This window comes from Euprymna scolopes, chromosome 10 (genome assembly GCF_053919585.1).
Source record: "Euprymna scolopes isolate OS-2025 chromosome 10, ASM5391958v1, whole genome shotgun sequence".
In the NCBI taxonomy this organism is placed as follows: domain Eukaryota; kingdom Metazoa; phylum Mollusca; class Cephalopoda; order Sepiida; family Sepiolidae; genus Euprymna; species Euprymna scolopes.
The window spans coordinates 21,987,516-22,004,142 of record NC_136491.1 but is presented as its reverse complement, the minus strand read 5'-3'; the positions used below and the strand labels follow the sequence as shown (position 1 = coordinate 22,004,142).

Here is a 16,627-nt window from a genome sequence, read left to right as displayed (position 1 = left end):
GCATAGCGCTTCATTATTTCTCTGCTCGGTCGGAATGAAGCACGCCCGTGCGAGGATGCGACATGTCCTACCATTAATACAACTTGTTTGTATTCCTTGAATTGTTGAAGAAGCAATTTGTCGCGAACGTGACGAGTCGATGCGTCCATACGAGACGCGTTTAAAATAGAAGTGCCCGTCAAGAAGAAGAAAGAAAACACATCAACCTGTTACACGCATTAGACATTCGCTTCGATAAACTTTGGCTCGTCGTTGCAAATTGTGTGATTTTCTTGTAATGGACTCGAATAAAGACGGGGCCTCATTCTCAAGTGGGAACATTTTTTTTAAGAAACCGACATCTTTTTTCAATAACTACATAGGAGAAAAACAAGAACAAGTATTTTTAAGAGGTGGTCATTCAAGTTGTGCGGCGGACATATCAACCGACACAACGTCATATAGAAACGAGCTCATGTAATCGTCTCCGCTGTGTTTCTCAACTTTTGAATTTAGTGGTCAAGATTAAAAGTCAATAACATCTATTAAATATTTTTTTTTTTTTGGCGGGAGGGGGGGCTAATGATGATTGATATCGACTATTTGAAGTCTTCAAAGTTTTCGAATGGGGGGGGGGGTATGTTGCGGACTTTTTAGAGCTACGCAGGTAAAAATAAATGAACATGTTTTACACTGCTTTGTTTATAAGCTTTGTTTTTTTAGTGAAACTGGTTCTCCAAAGTCTTATTCTTTAAATCATTTTCTGAAAAAAAAAAATTAAAAAAAATAAAAATAAAAATAAAAAAAAACGCTACGCTATTTTCACACATTTCCATTTGTAAAAATTTCTCCTAAATATTTTTACGTTTTCCATAAGAGTTCCGCGGGCAAGATTAAAAAACTTTGGTGGGCCGGATCTGCCATGCGGGCTATTGTTTAGAGATCCCTAGCATTAAAGTAGAAAAACAATTTTATAACATTAGATTCGAACCACATGATGACATAAAATACTGTAACTGAAGGCGAAATTGCATCCAAATAACCACTGATCTAACGAAAATATTTTGCGTTTTTTAAACTTACTTAAATGAAATCAATGTAGAGATATTTTACCTCTCCGCTTTAAATATTTGCATTGACTAAAATAAACCCTCGCTTTCCTTATTTTGTCCTTTAGACTTCACAGTCTATAATATAAATCTCACCTGTATGTTTAAATGAATTTATGTATGTATGTCTGCCTAAAACTTTCGGCGGAGGCGATGGATTTTCACGAGATCGGTACCGTTTTGAAGCTCGACTTTTCGGACGATAAATATCGAAAAATTCGCTAGAAATATTAATTCCTTCACCCTCAACTGGGCAGTTTTTTACAGGGAGGTGTCGTTTTTTTCACCGATATTTTCGAAAGTCATAGCCTCTTTTCCATTGGCTAGCCTTAATTTAAACTTACGTCACCTCCGGTTTGGCGATGGGCGCGACAGCAAAAACGTGACGTTTTGTTTTCACGTTCTTTTTCTCCTTCGCGATACGGGTTAAAGCCTGCCTACTACCACTTTTTTTTGTTGTTGTTGTTGTTGTTTTTGTTGTTCAACACGCCCCTCCAGCAACACTGGGCACCCAGGCTAGTATACTATAAGTGGTGTTTCTGACAAAGGGGTAAGAATTACTGTTTTCCAGGTCGGAATCAATCCATGTTAATACTTATCGTTGGTTATTTTTTTTCATCTTGAAGCTGTATTCTTAGCTCCTTCCATCAAGTTAAAAAAAATATCAAGTTTAACACTCTATGTGAAATTTCGGAAGTGGACGTAGCAAGAAGCTATTGTTTTTACTAGATCCCATTTCCACTCCATACAAAAAAAAGAGAAAACGATAACGAAAGATTAAGCTAATCGAACGAGTAAGAAAGAGAGTAGCTTATACAAATTAATAACTTTTCACGTTTCTTCCTATCAGGTCGCTATTTCCCACAAACCTTACATAGAAATCTGTTGATAATAAAGTAAAGAAACATGTTTCGCGCTGAAAATATTTTTGTTTCAAAAAGACAAAGCAAAACTGCTCTAGATCCCGATCCAAAAAAAAAGGAAAAAACGAGGAAGATCACATTAATTTACTCGTTACAATATACATATTAGATGTACCTTTGGGTGTTCACCCTGAAAGTACATATACCTCTATAAGGCCACCATTCGCCCATGTATGGAGTATTGTTGTCATATTTGGGTTGGTGCATCTGCGACTAGTCTCTCGCTCCTAGACAAGGTTCAAAAGAGAGTCGCCAATCTGATAGGTCCTGAACTGTCATCTAAACTTCAGCCTCTGTTCCATCGATGAAATGTTGCATCCCTCTGCCTGTTCTACAAGTACTTTAACGGTGAATGCTCTGACGAACTGCGAGCACTTGTACCCCCTCGACGTAAATACCCCCGACAAACCCAAAAAGCAGCAAAATCCCACCCCTTCACGGTAGAGATCCCTAGATGTAAGAGAGCCTTTTACTCCAGTAGTTTCTTTCCCAGAACCGCTAGACTTTGGAATTCTCTTCCGGGTCCCTGCTTCTCCAACTGTACTGACATGCAGAAGTTCAAGTGTAACGTGACCGACATCTTGCTGCCAAACTCCCTACACAGTACCCCTTATGCTTATGTCCCTGATAGTAGCCTCCTACAACAACAGCGGCAATGTGCCTTGTTTGGGTCGAAAATGCAAAAATAAAAATTCACTGGACCAAGTAAAACATCTGGCATAATTGTTTTCATTTCATTCATAAAAAAGAGCCGCATTTTCTCTCCGTTTTTCTGCTTCGTTGGAAAGGCGACCAGAAGTATGACGATCTCTATCATATTCAGGACTCAAGTCATCTTAGACAAACCAATCAAACGTTATATGCAGAGTGTAACCGATAAATTGTCAGTAATTTCAATCCGCAATTTATTTTTTAAGCGAAATTATTAATTTGAAATGTTACTTTAGAGTCTGATGTTCCAGATTAGCCACTTAAAATTACTGAAATAAAAACAAAAAAAAAAAACAAAAAAAAAAAAAAAAAAAAAAACATGACTTGCAGTGTAGAATTTAACCACAGAATGATTATTGTTGAATTGTTCCACGCCTGGCATAAGATGTCTGACATTATCAAAAGCACTAGCTCTGCTCCTAGGACTGGTTATCGGGTTGTAGCGAACTTAAGGGAATGTAAAGCCAATCAAAAGAAGGCTCACGGTCCGAGAAATGATGAAATCTGGACCAGAAGCTTTCTGGGTGGTTTGAAACTGTCCATTGCAGCAAATATGTCACACTCATTGGCTGAACTGACGAAAAAGCGGAATGTAACAAAAATGACCATTTCTAATGCAGTACGGAAAGATCTTTGGATGAACACATATTGCAGACACCGTCATAACATTCTTATACCAAAATCTAAGACCATTTGTAAAGAGAAAAGCCCCTTGATATTACAATCACTTGAAACACCATGGTGATACCGTACGCATTTTTGTGCACGAGAAAAAATTCGTGGTAGACAAAGTCGAAAGTTATCGCCAATGACCCTTCTGGTGTTGCTCCAGTCTTGCAGTGTAAACACCCTGCATTTATGATGGTCTTTGGAGCTGTTACCAGTGATGAGAAAGTCATGCCCCTCACTTCATTGAAGTGAACCTGAAAATCAATATGGCGGAATATCTGAAAGTTCTAGAGGAAGTTCTCTTATCCTAGATTAGATTTGAACCCCCATGTGACTATTTGTTATGGGGCGATGTGGAGAAAGTCTCTAATGCTCGCCTCCATAACAGTGTGGCCTCCCTAAAGACCCCGATAAGGCGAAAATTCCTCGCTATCAAGAAAAAATAATCTGTTGCGCTTTTAGGGCTCGCATCCAGCAAGTTGTTGGCGCAGAAGGTGGACGCTTTGAATAAAATATTTGTATTTATCAGTATCTAATAGAACAGTTGAATAAACACACACAAATCTTTCACTGCCCCTTCTTTATCAACTTTTAAAGTTTGGGATTTCAAGCTGCCAATTTATCGTTTACACCCTGAGGATGCACAAGCCTTCTAATTGTCCTTTAATACGGCTTGATACACTTGTTTTTATTTTACCCCAATATTTGATTGGAATATTCGGGGTTGTAGAGGCGCTGCATTATTTTATCCAATGCGCCTTGGGCAAGAATAAATTGGCGGCACCCATCCTTTTCCAAGCCTTAGAGCACATACAACATCTGATCTCACCACCTGGTCACCCATTTTAGTAGTGCCCATGTTCAACATTGCTTAACTTCGATGATGTAACGGAGACTGATGTGTTAACGTAATTATGCCGTATTTATTTGGATGTACAAAAGAAACAGTGATGTTATATTTTTTTTCAACAACACTTACATGTTGCAGGATAACGTCAGACGCAGATGTTTTATATTTTCATGTCTGGTTTTTAAACAATATTCACAGTTTTGTTAAAAGCGACATTCCTCTTCACATAGGTAGTGATAATGTCTATCCATAATTAAATTCGCCTTAAACAAAACAATTTTTTTAAATTTAATTTTCACCTCAAACAAGGCACAGTGCCACTTTGAAGCAGGGGGCTACTATCAGGGGCTTAATTTGCAGCGGCATTATGAAGGGAGATGAGTAGAAAGATGTTTTTCACATTATACTTGAACTTCTGCATATCAGTACAGTTGGGAAAGCAGAATCCCGGAAGGGAGTTCCAAAGTCCTGCAGCTCTGGGGAAGAAACTATTGAAGTAAAAGGCTTTCTTGCACCTAGGGATCTCTACTGTAAAGGGATGAGACTTAGTAGCTTGTCGGGTTTGTCGAGGGTAGTTACGTCGAGGAGGTGCAAGTGTTTGCAGTTCGTCAGAACATTCACCATTAAAGTATTTGTAGAACAGGGAGAGGGATGCAACATCTCGTTGATGGGACAGAGACTGAAGCCTAGATGACAGTTCGGGACCTATCAGGTTGGTAACTCTCTTTTGAACCCTGTCCAGGAGCGAGAGACAAGCAGCAGATGCACCAGCCTAAATGTGACAACAGTACTCCATACATGGGAGAATGGTGGCCTTATTTATAGAGGTACAGGATACTTTCAGGCGTAAGTAGTTTTCTAGCACGGTAGAGGGAGCCAACATTCCTTGCAGCAGCCTTGGCAATGCTCTCAATGTATCTATTCCAGTTCATATTCCTTGTAAACGTTAGGCCGAGGAGTTTAAAAGAAGTACTTTCGGGCAATTTGTTCTTGGCCATTGCTATTGGTGGTAGAGATGATATATTTAAATGATTTTGAGATGTAAAAAAATAATTATTATGTTCTTTAACATACCGCGTTGCGCTGCTATTTTTTTTTCTTTTCAAAATAAATTTGAATTGATTAAACTGTGCAAAAAAGAACAAATTTTCTTTTTCTTTATCAACAATTGGACGTTGCGGAATAACGCCATCAGCAAATGTTTAACGATGTTGTCTTTTTTGTTGATATATCTTCACGCTTGATTTTGACGTAATACTCGCTTATTTTTCATTTTATTATTAGTGTTCGGAGAAATTTAACGCCAGGATTACTGGATATCATGATAACAAGTACATAGACTTATTTGTGCATTAACCCATTTTATTCACGGTAGAAACATTAAATTATATACATGACGATATTAAATATCCGGCGTGTCGCCATCTTGCTTGTCTCTCCTTGCCTCTCGAATCCTCCAGTAACTCAGAGCAAAGCTCTCTTAACTTTCTTTATTTAGAATTATGCCCCTTCTTATCTCTATAACACTACCTTATAAATAATTTGTGAAAAAGTGTTGTATTTTTATAAATAGAATTAAAAAAATTATTTTAAAAAAAGTAAAAGCGAACACAAAAAAATTAATGGAAACTGTGAAACATGGACATTTTATTATTATTAAAGTGTTGAAATAGAAAGAAAAAAAAATCTTGGAAACATTTTGTATTTTTATAAAATCTTGAAGATGGATATAAAATAATCGAAACCCATTTTAGGATGATCACTATAATACAAAAAGCTCCGTAAAATTCTGTAAGAATATCAAAACAAGAACAAAAAAAAGCAGAATCGGATATTAAAAAAAATGTATTAGTCGTTAAATTTTAAAGTTATAAACTCTCTTAAGTTTGTTTATTTGTATCATACAAATTAGAACTTAAAACCAATTATAACTTTAACCAATTATAACTCGATGTTTCGATCCATGGGAAACTTGCCATCAGTAAATTTTATTACCATTTTATTTACGTATGAGAATAAAGAAATTCTTATCTATCTCTTGTTAATAAATGTTAAATGAAAAATGTTTGTAGTTATAAAATTCAACGAAGTTTTAAATTTGTTTCAACGAGTATTATCACCCAAAATAGTTGATAGTACAACTTCAGACTCGACAATACGCAGGAGTGCAGGACTGACTCGTCAATTTCTCGACTCGAGATTGACGCGGTGAATACTGAAATTTTCTGTTTGTCCATTTAAAGTAAGTGGTATTCGTTTAAATGATTTTAGTTTAACAATTGAAGAATAAATAACTAGTATGATAGACAATATTTATTTACTAATATTTCGGAAGTTATGATTTAGCATCGGTTTTATCAATATCATTTGCCTAATCAAAAACGAAAGCAAATTTGAATTTTAAGAATTGAATTAAACGTCTTATAAAAATTTCAATTGTACTTTCGTTTACAGTTATGTTTCATATAACATCTGAAGCGGATCTCGCTTGGTATTCAATATTACGATACTTATCTTTATTTATATTAGATAATGTTCTCTATCTATCTATCTATCTATCTATCTATATATATATATCTATCTCTCTCTCTCTCTCTCTCTATATATATATATATATATATATATATATATATATATATATATATATCTATATCTATATCTATATATATATATATATATATATATATATATATATATATATATATGTCCTGTTTCTGAATCTCCGAAACAGCTACATGGTAATCAGCTGATGATTCCCGTTTTCTATTTACAAAATCTTAGTTATGGTTTTCTTTTCTTTTTTCACTCTAATATAGTTAAATTCTATTTTATAATTGAAGACTTTTGAGAAATCGGCTTATGCAAGTGGTAAGTCTATTTCTATTTAACAATTTTAGTTAAGATTTTTTTTTTAATTCTTATATAATTCTCTTTTGTAATTATAAACATTTTAAAAGTTGGGTTATGTAGGTGATAAGTCTGCGTTGGGTTAAAAAAGATTTTCCGGGAGTTTAAACTGCATTCTTTATTTTATTTTTTTTTACATTTTTTTTACTCAAAGCTTCTCTAGACTAATATATATATATATATATATAATATATATATATATATATATATATATATATATATATATTGTATTTTGTGTACAGAAAGTTGTTAGATGAGACAAGTCATTGGTACCCTCAGTTTCAAGCCCGATAATTAGGACCGTTTTAGATATCCATATCAAGCTCTCTTCAGCCAATACACATCTCATCTCGTCATCTATTGGCTGAAGGGAGCTTGATATGGATATCTGAAAAGGTCCTAATTATCGGGCTTGAAACTGACGGTACCAATAACTTGTCTAATTTAAAAACTTTCTGTACACAAAATACAAAATATAAATACGCTCTTATATTTCGAATTTTCCTTTTAATTGAGCACTCTGCTGGATTTCTTTTTTCAATATATATATATATATATATATATATATATATATATATATATATATATATATATATATATATTGCTTACATTTAAGTGTAGCAATACATGTGATTTCTCAGCTGACCTGAGTTATATATGCTATAATCGGCGAAGTATGTCGTTACTTTCAACCGGAAATTTACTGCTGATTAGTTACCGTGATATAGAAAATATTCGAAATTAAAAACACTTGTTAACAGAACGTTAGCATAGATAGGAATGATGTTAGGTCAGCTGAAATGAAAGGTTTAAGATTTTAAAATAGAAATATTACGTCGTTTTAATTATTTTTTTTATTTGAATAACCAGAAAAAATACCATTATCTTTCATGTATTTCAAATTTCTACATCAGGCACCGTTTTGTTTATATATATATATATATATATATATATATATATATATATATATATATATATATATATATATATATAAAGTCTGACGAATCCTAGCGTCAATTAAACGCCGAATATTCTGTTTAGCTTAATTGACATATATATTTTTATAACTTATTCCCTAGCGATGCCTATGTATTGAACACTGTTGAAGTAAATACTTAAAGTTTACACATAAAACTATACTTTCGTATATTAATTTATGTGATTAGATGAAGTAGTCATATATATATATATATATATATATATATATATATATATATATATATATATATATACACACACACGAAGAAGTACTTTTCAGAAGTTCGAGTGGTTAGGGTTAGGGTTGATCGTCTTTTCAAATAAATTGCTTTTGTAATGCGAGAAATTAGTGTACAATACATTATACCAATTGAAAGTTTTTTTTTTTAATTAAAGAACAAAAACTTTAAGTAATAAAAAATATTTCGCGAATATTAACTCTGAGAGAATCAGTTTATGTTAAAGGGACATAGCAAACTTACCCTGCCACTAAAAATGGAACTAGTTAATTTTTTCAAAATTCTTTTCTTTATATAAAATGAAAACTCAATAGAAGAAGATTAAAAAATAATTCAGTTATATTTTTAGAGGAGTTGAAGCGTTCCATTATACATGCGTCTCCATCCCTAATTTTGGCACAACCGGAGAATGAGATATAGAGAATTCATACACAAAGTTTTTTTTTTTTCGTTTATCTTAACGTTAATATTGTAGAAAAGTCGATAAAAAAGTATAAAAAAATAAAATAATTAATTTGGAACGGATTTTGCTGAGAAATGGTTTCTTCATTGGCGTCTTTAATCCTTGATTAAATCTGAAATGAAAAAATAGGAAAAAAATTTAAAAACAATAATGATTTCTCATCAGAAAATAACATTAGACACAATAAAAATAAAATACAAGTGAAACAAAGCCGAGCATGCTGTGTCCCCCTCCACGAGTGAAAAGTTTACTTTCATCATGACTAATGTTTGTGCTAAATTTCAAAAAATCTAAGGCTTGGTTATTGAGAAAAGTGCGAACAACCGAACGGATGAACGATTTTGAGTAAATTTTAACCTTATAATGCTCCCTTAGGTGGGCAATCAGAGTTGTCTCGGGAAATCTGTTCTGGCAAAAATTTACTTTTACCGTGACTAATGTTTGTACAAAATTTCAACAAAAAAAAAATCAAAGACGTGGTTATTGAGAAAAGTGCAAAAAAACGAACGGATGAACGATTTGGGGGAAAAATTTATTTTATAAAGCTCTCTAGGTAGGCAACCAGAGTTATCCTGGAAAATCCATTCTGGCAATAATTTACTTTCACCCTGACTAATGTTTGTGCAAAATTTTTTTAAAAATGCAAGGCGTTTTTTATGGAGAAAAGTGCGAACAAACGAACAGACGACAGACGAACAGGAGTGAATTACTAGGTGCAATCTCTCTTTGTAGGGTTATTATGTTTTTGAACTTTCTAAATAAGGGTTAATAATTCGCATTCTTCGGACTAATGTCTTCAGTTTTATTTTCACAATGATTTGGTAGATGTAACCTCCGACTCTCAGGTGTATCTTGTCGAACTAGGGGACTATTTTGCATCAAATTTCGAACGGAACCCATTATGTAATCTACGGAGGTAGCTTGCTCTCGTTCTGTCGACCATAGACTGAGTAGAAGCCATAAGTAATTCGGAATTGTATTTTAGTATTACCTGCATTCAGGATTGAACCTTCAACCTCCAAAAGAGGTTACAATTTATTTTTACCAAGTACTGTGTCAGACAATTCTAGTATGACTTTTAGGAGCCTTAAATCTATTTTTGTTTTTAAATGTACAAAATTACTTCTTATTACTATACATCGCTATTGGCTGCTACTATATATATATATATATATATATATATATATATATATATATATATATATATATATATATATACGCTCAAATTTCCATCATTCACACTGAGGAAGACCGAAGGATCGGTCGAAAATTATATGCTTTTGAAAGAAACATTCTTGTATTCCTAAACGTCAACACAGGAAATAAATACAGAAAAGATATACACATTTATATATTTTTCGCATTGATATTTTATTCATACATACATACATACATACATACATACATACATACATATATATATATATGTATATATATATGTATATATATATGTATATATACATATATATATATATATATATATATATATATATATATATATATATATATATATAAAATTTATTTTATACAAACATTGATGGATACATATATGTATACATGCTTCTGTAATTACCAGTTATTGGGGAGACTACGTCTTCAAGCCAAGAATTTCCCTCGAAATTCCAACTCAGGATACAAAGTCATTCTCTTATATAACATACAAAAATAGAATCTTAGATTAGAGAGGGGGACATAGAGAAGTATTTCATTTGGAATAGGGGGTAGGAGGTTGGTCTACGGGAGGATAAGTAAGGGCATGCAGCCGATCCATCAATTTATCTCATGCTTTTGTTTTATCTCATCTTCACTTCCATGGGGACAATTTTTTTTTATTCTTTTTATAACCTTAAAATTAAGTATCTATTCTCCGGTGTACTATTATAAAATACTTAAGAAGTTCATCAATTTGGCGTCAGTTACCACGGTCAACTTTTAAGGCGGTCAACAATTCTAAACGGCCACCCAGTAGGGAAAAAAAGATATTTCCGTTTTTTACACACACACGTATTTCGAAAGTATACATATACGCAAATACACAAGCGTGGATGCACACATTTATTATATTTCTTCATACACACACATTCATATAAAAATATTTTTTAAAAATATAAGAATACAAAATATACGATGTAACAATACAGCATATACATGCATACACATATACACACACATACATTTTCGTACATATACACACAAATATTCACACATATATATATATACAGCTACATGTACACATCTATATAGTTCTTTTTTATCAATCAATGAGTTAGCAAAAAAGTTGAGAACATAATGTTCCTCTTCTCAACAGACAATTTAAGTATGTTATAGTATGTCTTTCTTGTGGTCTGCTGGTCTTATTGGATTCCAAGACACGAATTCATCTAGTCTGGTGGACTATCCAGCTTCATGCTGTTATTTGAGATAACATTACTTGGAAGAGGTGCACCATTCCTCGTAACAGCCAGATCTTAAAGGTTGCATGCACTCGGCAACTTTGTTGGGTTTGGTGGAGGTGACTTGTAGCCAATGACTAGAAAGCGAGTAGTAAGATAAATAAAATGAGTCTACTTGTCGGTTGTCATTGCTAATTTCATGAATAAGGACCGTCGTGTGGCTATAGAGACAATAAGTGCACAGTTTGATGTCGGTGTGGAAACTGTACACACAATTATTCTCGAGGAACTGGAGATGTGAAAGATTTACGCAAAGTTTGTCCCAATAGTGTTTAGAGAAGATGAGACTATTTAACCAAGATGGGCACCAAAACAGTTTCGCACCCTCCTCATAGTCTAGACCTTGCTCCTTCTGAGCTTTGGTTATTCCCTAAACTCAAGGAAAGCATTTGATGCTGTCTTTATGAGACAATTGAGAAGATGAACGAGGCTGTAACGAGGGTCAGTTATACGCTCACATAAGGGGACTTCTATGGAGCCTTCCAAAAATTGTTGGAACGGTACACCATGTGCATTGCAGATGGAGGAGATTACTTTGAAGGGTACTAGAGTTTCATGTGTGTACTATCAATAAAAGTGGCCATACGAAAATAGTCTGAAAACTTATTGAAAGCACCTCATATGATTATATATATATATATACATATATATATATATATATATATATATACATATATATAATATATATTATATATAAGTGAAAGAAAATTAAAACTCTAAGTTGAACTTTACAATTAAAATTTATTGTTCGACTGAATACTCCAAAAAACAATTTACAAAGTCCTTATTCCGCGGAATTTCAAAGAATGCTATTCTCAATATTCTTCTTATCAGAGGACATAAAGAAATCAGCAAATTATATTTGTAGCAATGCTAGAATTTGCTAGTTAAGGCATTAAGTGAAACCGCAATTTATTTTAGCTATAAATTGCCAAATAAAAAAGTGAAAAAATATTAGATATGTAAAAAGCTAATATTAAAACAAACCGCGCATAATATTTCAGCTTGAATGAAACTCCTCTAGAGTTTCGGTTGGGATTACATTTCCTATGTATGAATACTGTTATTTATATTAGTTTGAAGTTTACCATTGCATATATCAGGTAAACACTACATCCCTTTGTTTTCATCAATTATTGTTATACACACACACACACGCACACACACGCACACACACACACACACACATACATATATATATAATGTAAAATAAACGTGAAACCATTTGATACTCACTTGTCTTCTCCGAATCCATAAATTTTTTGTGACTGAAGAAAAAAAAAGAGAATAAAAGTAAGAATTGTCGGTTACTTATCAGCAACGCTTGTGTACGTATTCTGCTAAAAAAAATATGACTTAACTAAATTTTACAGTTTTTGAACAAATACATTTTGAAAATATAGGCAAACATTTTTATATGACAATAAAAGAAATTTAAATTAAAGCAACAAATTACGTAAGTAATGAAAATTTAATTATCTTTATGTCAAGTATCGTTTACGTCTCCTTCTCCTTTGATGTGTGCTCCTTCCTAAGACTCCTAGACTTTGTTACGTCTTCTGTAGAATGACCCACCACTACCTTATTTTGCCTTACAGACACTGTACCCAAGGACAAACTGAGGATCGCACGAGCCACCCATCAAACCGACAGCTTATGTTATGATCAAATTATTATATACATACATGCGAATTATATACAATTGTATTTTTGTTTATCATTGCTATTGAGACATGAATTCTTTTAAAAGGATTATAGATGGAAAATTAATCAGAAACAATTTATTTTATTTTACTTACTCGTTGTGATCTATTTGCGCTAAAAGTATATAATAGAAATTCCCATTAGTACCGATTGTGAGCAAAGCAGCCATCCTTGTCCAGTCACTTGCTCATGTTAAAGAAATACCTTGTGGGAACCGAAAACACACACACACACACACACACACACACACACACATATATATATATATATATATATATATAGTAGAAATGGTAATTAATAAAAACTGAAGAAAGTGCTCAATACTGTTGTAGAGCAAATATGCGTTTTATTTTTTATTACCGTATCTTTCTGTTAAGTTACATTATTGTTTCAGCTACCCGGCCGTTTTTTTTTTTTTGGCCGTCTGTTGCTTCCTCAGACTTTTACAGAAATGTTCGTTGTTATAGGATGAAAGAGTGAACAGGGAAGGGGCACGAGAAGAGCGGGGGAAAAAGAGGAAGGGAGCTAGGTGGAAAGGTGGGAGGGGTGCTTGGTATGTCGGTAATGTTTTAGTTTTGGAGTTTAAAAACTTGTGGGGGAGGGTCTGGGAAGTTAATTTCTGGTTTGGCTGAGGGCATAGGGATACATGGAGGGGGAAGGGGAATATGTGGGGGTGGGAGGAGGGGGGTTACTTTAAAATTTGAGTCTTAATGTTAAAGTTTTTGGCGTCCCGTTGGTGAGATGATTTCTTGATAAGTATGTCTTGACCTGTTGGGTGTTCGCTTAGGCTCGGAGGCGGGGGGCTATGATTCGGTTTATTTAGTTTTTATTTGTTGTTAATTGTTTGGAAAGGGTTAGTTAGCGGCTACTCGCGCGAGCACACACATGCGCACGTACACACATATATACAAAAAGAAACGTTCACACACACACACACACACACACACACACATATATATATATATATATATATATATATATATATATATATATTATCTATCTATATACTAGCTGGACGCCGGACGTTGCCCGGTCGTAAACTACATTTACACATGATATTTTGATTCATGCAGATGGCGTATATCTTATTATAGAATCAATCATCTATTGACTATTATAAATTACGGTGGACTATTTCGCAAATAAATAAATGAATGAATAAATAAAATAATAATAATAATAATAATAATAATAATAATAATAATAATAATAATAATAATCATGTCGTTCATCAAATTCCATCTGTGTTTGTTTACAATATGACGTCAGCTTATGTTTGGGCTTGACAATCCTAAAAGTAGTCTTTCTTCCCTTATAGATAAAAAGAATTTTTACAGAGGAATATTTTACGTTACACCGGCAAAGGTTGCACCTGTGTAACGTAAAATATTCCCTGTAAGAATTTTTTTTATCTATAAGAGAAGAAAGACTATTTTTGAGATCGGATTTTTTTCAATTCTCGATACTTATCGGATGAATTTCTGTACAAAACATATCTAAGAATACTGCCAGTAATATAAATTTCCTTTGTGTGAAATTTGCAAAAAATAGGCTCAGCCGTTTCGGTATCATTGAGGAAGGAACGCTCACACACATACACTCAAATTGACTCATATATATATATATATATATATATATATATATATATATATATATATATATATATATATATATAGTTAGTTAGTTGGTAATTTATAAAATATACATGGCGATTAAGCTACACTGAATATTCCGAGTTTCATCCACTCTAGGACTCTTCAGGCTTATGCGCGAATTCTGTGGTTGTTTATCGTTTTTATATGGTCCTCTTCTATTGAGATTTTAGTTAGCCAATCAGCTTTCTAGTATCTACCGCGGCCTTCCTATCAACTAATGGGTATGCATTTTATCGGACAATCTGTTTTAAAACAAGGTTAGTGCTTTTTTTTTGTTAGTTTATATATAAATATATATATATATATATATATATATATATATATATATATATATACATATATGTGTGATCGTTTATGTATATTCATGTTTATTTAATTTATTTATTTGTTTATTTTCTATTGTTTTTGTTAGTTTTAAAACTATTTTGTATCGCTATCCTAGAGTAAATTTTATCTTGTGAACACAGTTATTTGCTATTTCTCTTCTACAGTTTAATAGATGTTGGGGTTCTTTAAAGTACAGGATAGCAGATTTTTAATGAAAGCATAATCTACATGGGTCGTCTAGGTCCCTACACATGGTAGCTTGTCTTATTATTTTCCATTCGACTACCGGCGAATGTCCGCTTTCTTTGAGTTCCCCGTATTTATTCGCTAGTGTTGTTTTTATACGGTGTTTTTTATTGTTGAATGTAGTTTTGTGGTCATAGTATCGGGTTTTGAAATCTAAGGAAGTCATGCCTACGTAATATTTCTTGTTATTCGGGGTTTCTTTCGCAAATATTGTTGCCTGATAAACTACGCTTTTGGTTAGACAGTTATATATAATTATTTATATTATATATAATTTCAAATTAAGTAAACAAAATTCCTATTTGTCGCAACAATAAATCTATTGTTTCAATGATAATTTTGTTTACCTAATTGAATAAAATAATATCTCACTCTTTTTATTGATTATCAACAACTTAGTTAATTCAATGTTTTTTTTTTACTTTTGAATATTTTTATAAGGATCAGTTATGTATTTCAGTCGTACAATTATACACAGAATAATACATATTACACAGTGTCCAGTATGGAAGCCAAAACGAATAAATATAATATCTACCAGATCTCTTCGGTTCATTCTGAACAGACGGTGATTTTATGCACCTATAGCTTACCGTACAAATTAGGAACTTTATTTCGCTCGACCATAAAGCCGGCAAATTGAAAACACAAAGCAAAACCTGAATACGTTTTTAGGTTCAGACACTTTATTGGAAACTATGAAACGTTACATTTTTTCCAGGTTAAGATTTTCCTGTTAAATATTTTTTCTTGATTTTCATTTTATAGTATTCGTGCTTCTGACATTGTTATAAATATATAACCATCCCTTTTTTTAACAACTCTCTCTCTCACTCTCTCTCTCTCTCTTTCTCTCTCTCTCTCTCTCTCTCTCTCTCTCTTTCTCTCTCTCTCTCTCTCTCTCTCTCTCTCTCTCTCTTTGTAACACCAAAGAAAGGCAGCATCAGACCATTAGGGTCGATGTGACGCTTTTTATTTAACGTTAATTTTTTATCCCGGGCAATACCGGTTCACTAAAAGATAAATGTTAATATCTTGTGCCGGGCACTACCAGAGAACCTTGCTGGCTTCAATTCTGCCAAAGTATTTTTTCTCCCTTTCTTCTTCAAAACATGATTCGATTGTTGATATTTTTCTCTGATCTAAAGTCGCATAGACACATGAATCAGGCTCAAAGAACGCGCCGACCGTTGACAAATTCTAGAAACAACCAAAAGGTAGATTATGCTTTTTGCTTTGAACCAAAAACTACATTGGTTATCAAAACAAAGATAAATAATTTCTTTGGAATTAAAATTTCACACACGCATTTGTCGGCTTCAGAGAATGTTTGTTGAATCAAATATTAAATTATTTGGTGTGACTCTGATAAAACCATTTGAATCCAAAATATTAATTGAACCCAAAATAATAT

At 33.0% G+C, this 16,627-nt stretch overlaps 1 protein-coding gene across 1 annotated transcript in view; it reads right to left on the bottom strand.

Annotated features, from left to right (window-relative positions):
• Positions 1-8,326: 8,326 nt before the first annotated feature.
• Positions 8,327-16,627, bottom strand: part of LOC145285859 (cadherin-87A-like) — a 212,310-nt gene continuing 204,009 nt past the window's right edge. The window contains exons 39-40 of the mRNA XM_080134300.1: positions 12,518-12,549; positions 8,327-8,940 (exon numbers count right to left, since the gene is read on the bottom strand). Coding sequence (XP_079990426.1) covers positions 8,924-8,940; positions 12,518-12,549 — 49 coding nt within the window. The 3' untranslated portion in view covers positions 8,327-8,923. The remainder of the gene's footprint in view (positions 8,941-12,517; positions 12,550-16,627) is intronic.